Genomic DNA, 3403 nt, shown 5'->3' on the forward strand with positions numbered 1-3403 from the left:
AACTTATTAGTTAATTACTCTAATACTATAAGAAGAAGAAAAAATTGATAGGTCTCGGCTTATTCACAATCGCGACTTAATTACACGGAGAATAAGTTGAATAAAACGAGCACATTGCTTAATATTTATTTAAGTCTTGTTTAGCTTGATTTACTTATATTTGGTATATAAAGAACTAAAGCTTAATTAATTTAGATTGAATTTATACATAAATTATATATATTTTCTAGATCTATTGAATATATAATAATTGAAACATGTAATAATTACTTGCTGAAAGGGATGAAAAATAACAATAAAAAAAGAAAGAATAATGGAAGGGCCCCAACTACATTATCATATGTCTAGTGTGTGTGTATTTTCACCCTTTACAAATCTCATCTTCTTTCACTTTTTTTCTATGGTAAAACCTGTCTTTAAAGGTTTCTTGGCCTTAGGCAAGAATTATTTGTCATTGATTATGTTAACATATAAATTAATGAAGTTTATTATAGCTACTATTTTATTTGAAAACATTCAAATTTGGAATTAGACCAGTTTAAATAAATAAATAAAATATTTGAAATTTGTAATTAATTTAGATGGTATAATATTTTTAATATATTTGAGTTATATATATTAACAAATAAAGATGATATTTTGTTAATAGTTTTCAATGGGAAATAAAATAAATATATAAATCACAAATAGACAATACAATGGTGAAAGTTGACTGCAAGCTACTACTTTTATGGGTAGTCGTCCAAAATTGCCCAACTATTGTCCACTTTTCTAGGGTTACCCTCTAAACTTGCCATGATATCCTAGATTTATAAAAAGAAAAATCTAAATATATTCAACATTTACCCTTTTTGTCAACTTAAATTATTGATATTTTTGTTATTTTTTCTAAAAGATAAGTAAGGTATAGTACCCAAAATTATATGAGTTTTTCAAAACTTGGTATTTCATTAATATTTTGTCTATTTAAATATATGTAGACCCACCCTTAATAATAACTAAAGTAACTAAAGTAGGTAAAGTGATAAAGGAGGTAGAATTTGTTATTTAACATCACATCTTGTTACCAATACCAAATACACCTAAAAAGTGAATAAAATCATATATAAATGACCAAATTAAAAATAAAATACTTAAATTAATTAATTATACAAAAGGGTACTAATAATATTTGTCCCTAAACCATTCACTAATACTAAAAAATAACAAATAGATTATGATAGACCAAAAAAACCTTACAACAACAAAACAAACATTAAACAACATTAATTAATTAATTAGATCATCATTCATATACATTTAATTACTAAATTATCTCATCATCCCATTAGTACCCAGTTGGAAACTCACACTTCCCAAACTCTGCAAAACAAAATAAAAAACAAAAAAATCAATTAAAATATTAAATAACTTTATTTAAAATAAAATAAAATAAAATACTTACTTGGTTGTTGTGATGTAATAGTTGCGGCCCCACCAAAAAAGCAAGTTCCAATCGAACGGCCCTTCTTTTGATAATAACTATTGAACGCATACGATGCATGAGCTTCCAACGTATTAGGATCAAAACAACGCGATCCTGGTTGAATCGAATGGCATTCAGCACCACCTTCACCACAAGCATAATCTAGACCCGCTTGTAGACGATCTTTCCCCACTTCCACATTAGCTACACACCAACTCTGTCCAGAAACCGTCGCTGATATTGTCCCCCCTCCCTGTCCCGGCGTCGATATCCGAGAACCACCCTTCTCCGGCGAAGTCTCCGGCGACGGCCGGTCGTGGTAATTCTTCAACCCTTCAACCGTAAACGGAATATCGTACACTGTTTTCTCGTCGGGGTAAAACAAACCGTAGTTTCTCTCCGACGTCGGACCAAATTTCTTGTTCTCGTTAAATAAAGCAAATAGATAAACAGTCAGATCTGATTTGGGTCTTAATGGTGTCCCACCGCCGGTAAGAACTCGACGGATAAGGTTACCGTTGTATGCTGCTGCGTTTTCCAGACTTGCGCCGATTTCGTTGCTGTCACCCTTCGACGGCCAGCCGGTTTCCGACACGACAATCGGGATATCATCGTACTTCAATTGAGACAATGCGGCGTAAACGGCGTCGATTTGGGCATCTAATAAACTAAGATATTTCAAACCATTGCCGGCGTCAACTATTCCTGGGTTTTCTCTAAACAAGGCGTAATCGAGAGAGATGACATCGGAATTGGATTCGAAAGCGAAAAAAGGGTAGGCATTAACCATGAGGAATGATTCAGTTTCCTTGAGAAATTGGAGCATGGGTTTGACGGCGGATTCGATTAAATCATGTCGGAAAGAACCTGCGGAAGAAGGGTATGAAGTTGAAAGTGCACTTAATGCAATGGGAGATGAGATTTTAATATCGGAGGCTAGATTGTATTTCAAAAGAGCAGCTTGAATGTTTTTCATGGCGGGTATGAGAAATAAAGTTGTGTTATTTGAATCTACAAAAACTTCATTTCCAACTGCAATGGCTTCGATTTGTGTTGATGGATGATAAGCTGCTATGTTTTTTTGTACCCATGAGTATGCGAATGAGCGGCGTCTTGCGGCGGCGAAGAGGAGTTCGTTTGGGAGATTAACTGTGAGTTTAATGTTGGATCCGGAAAATGCTTTGAGAACTGATGAATCGGTATCGTAGATTCGGATCTTGTTGATACCTTTAGATTTTAGTAGTTGAACAGCTTTAATGGCGGATGGTAGATTGTTGGCGATTCTTCCATAGTTTACTCCGATTGATCCTGCTTCTGAGAGTGAAGAGAATGTGAGTAATGTGAAGATGAAGAAAATGGGTGTGGTTAGATCCATGCTCTGGTTCTTGAGAGTGAAGAAAGGCCAGAGCTTTAATGGCGGAAATGAGAGATTTGAGTGGGAATTAGAGTGAGGAAAGGTTGAAGCTTTAATGGCGGAAATGAGGAGAGGGAGAGGAGAGAGATTGAGAGGATCGAGAAGAGTGGGTGACAATAGTTGACAAGAATATTAGGAAGTCACAACGGAACATGAAACTTTTCTTTTATTTTTTTGTTCTTTTCTGTTTTGTTGTTTTTAATAAAAATGTTAAAATAATTGTTATATAATTGACTAATCAAGTAAAGAGAATAAACTAGATGATTGATCTATTGGTTATGATAGGAAGAAAATGTATAGATTTGGATTTAAATTATATTTTAAGAATAAAAAGGAATTATACATGATTTATTTTAAGAATAAAAAGGAATTATACATGATTTATAAAATAATTATTATTTAAATGAAATAAAAGAAATAATATTTATTAATTAAATTAAATTATTTTTTAATATTTATATATAATGATGTTTAATTTTGAAATTGTCCGGATTGCCGGGTCGAGGGCTGTGGATAAATATGTT

The 3403-nt window shown here is 32.8% G+C and overlaps 1 protein-coding gene across 1 annotated transcript; it reads right to left on the reverse strand.

The window, feature by feature from the left end:
- Positions 1–1080: 1080 nt before the first annotated feature.
- On the reverse strand, positions 1081–2992 carry LOC124945177 (glucan endo-1,3-beta-glucosidase 12). Its single transcript, XM_047485565.1, has 2 exons — positions 1445–2992; positions 1081–1362 (listed from the first exon to the last, which is right to left on the reverse strand). The coding sequence occupies exons 1-2, from the start codon at positions 2838–2840 to the stop codon at positions 1328–1330; spliced, it is 1431 nt and encodes a 476-aa protein (XP_047341521.1). The 5' UTR covers positions 2841–2992; the 3' UTR covers positions 1081–1327.
- Between the last annotated feature and the right edge of the window lie 411 nt (positions 2993–3403).

The sequence above is a fragment of the Impatiens glandulifera genome, chromosome 7 (genome assembly GCF_907164915.1).
Source record: "Impatiens glandulifera chromosome 7, dImpGla2.1, whole genome shotgun sequence".
NCBI classification, from domain to species: Eukaryota; Viridiplantae; Streptophyta; class Magnoliopsida; order Ericales; family Balsaminaceae; genus Impatiens; species Impatiens glandulifera.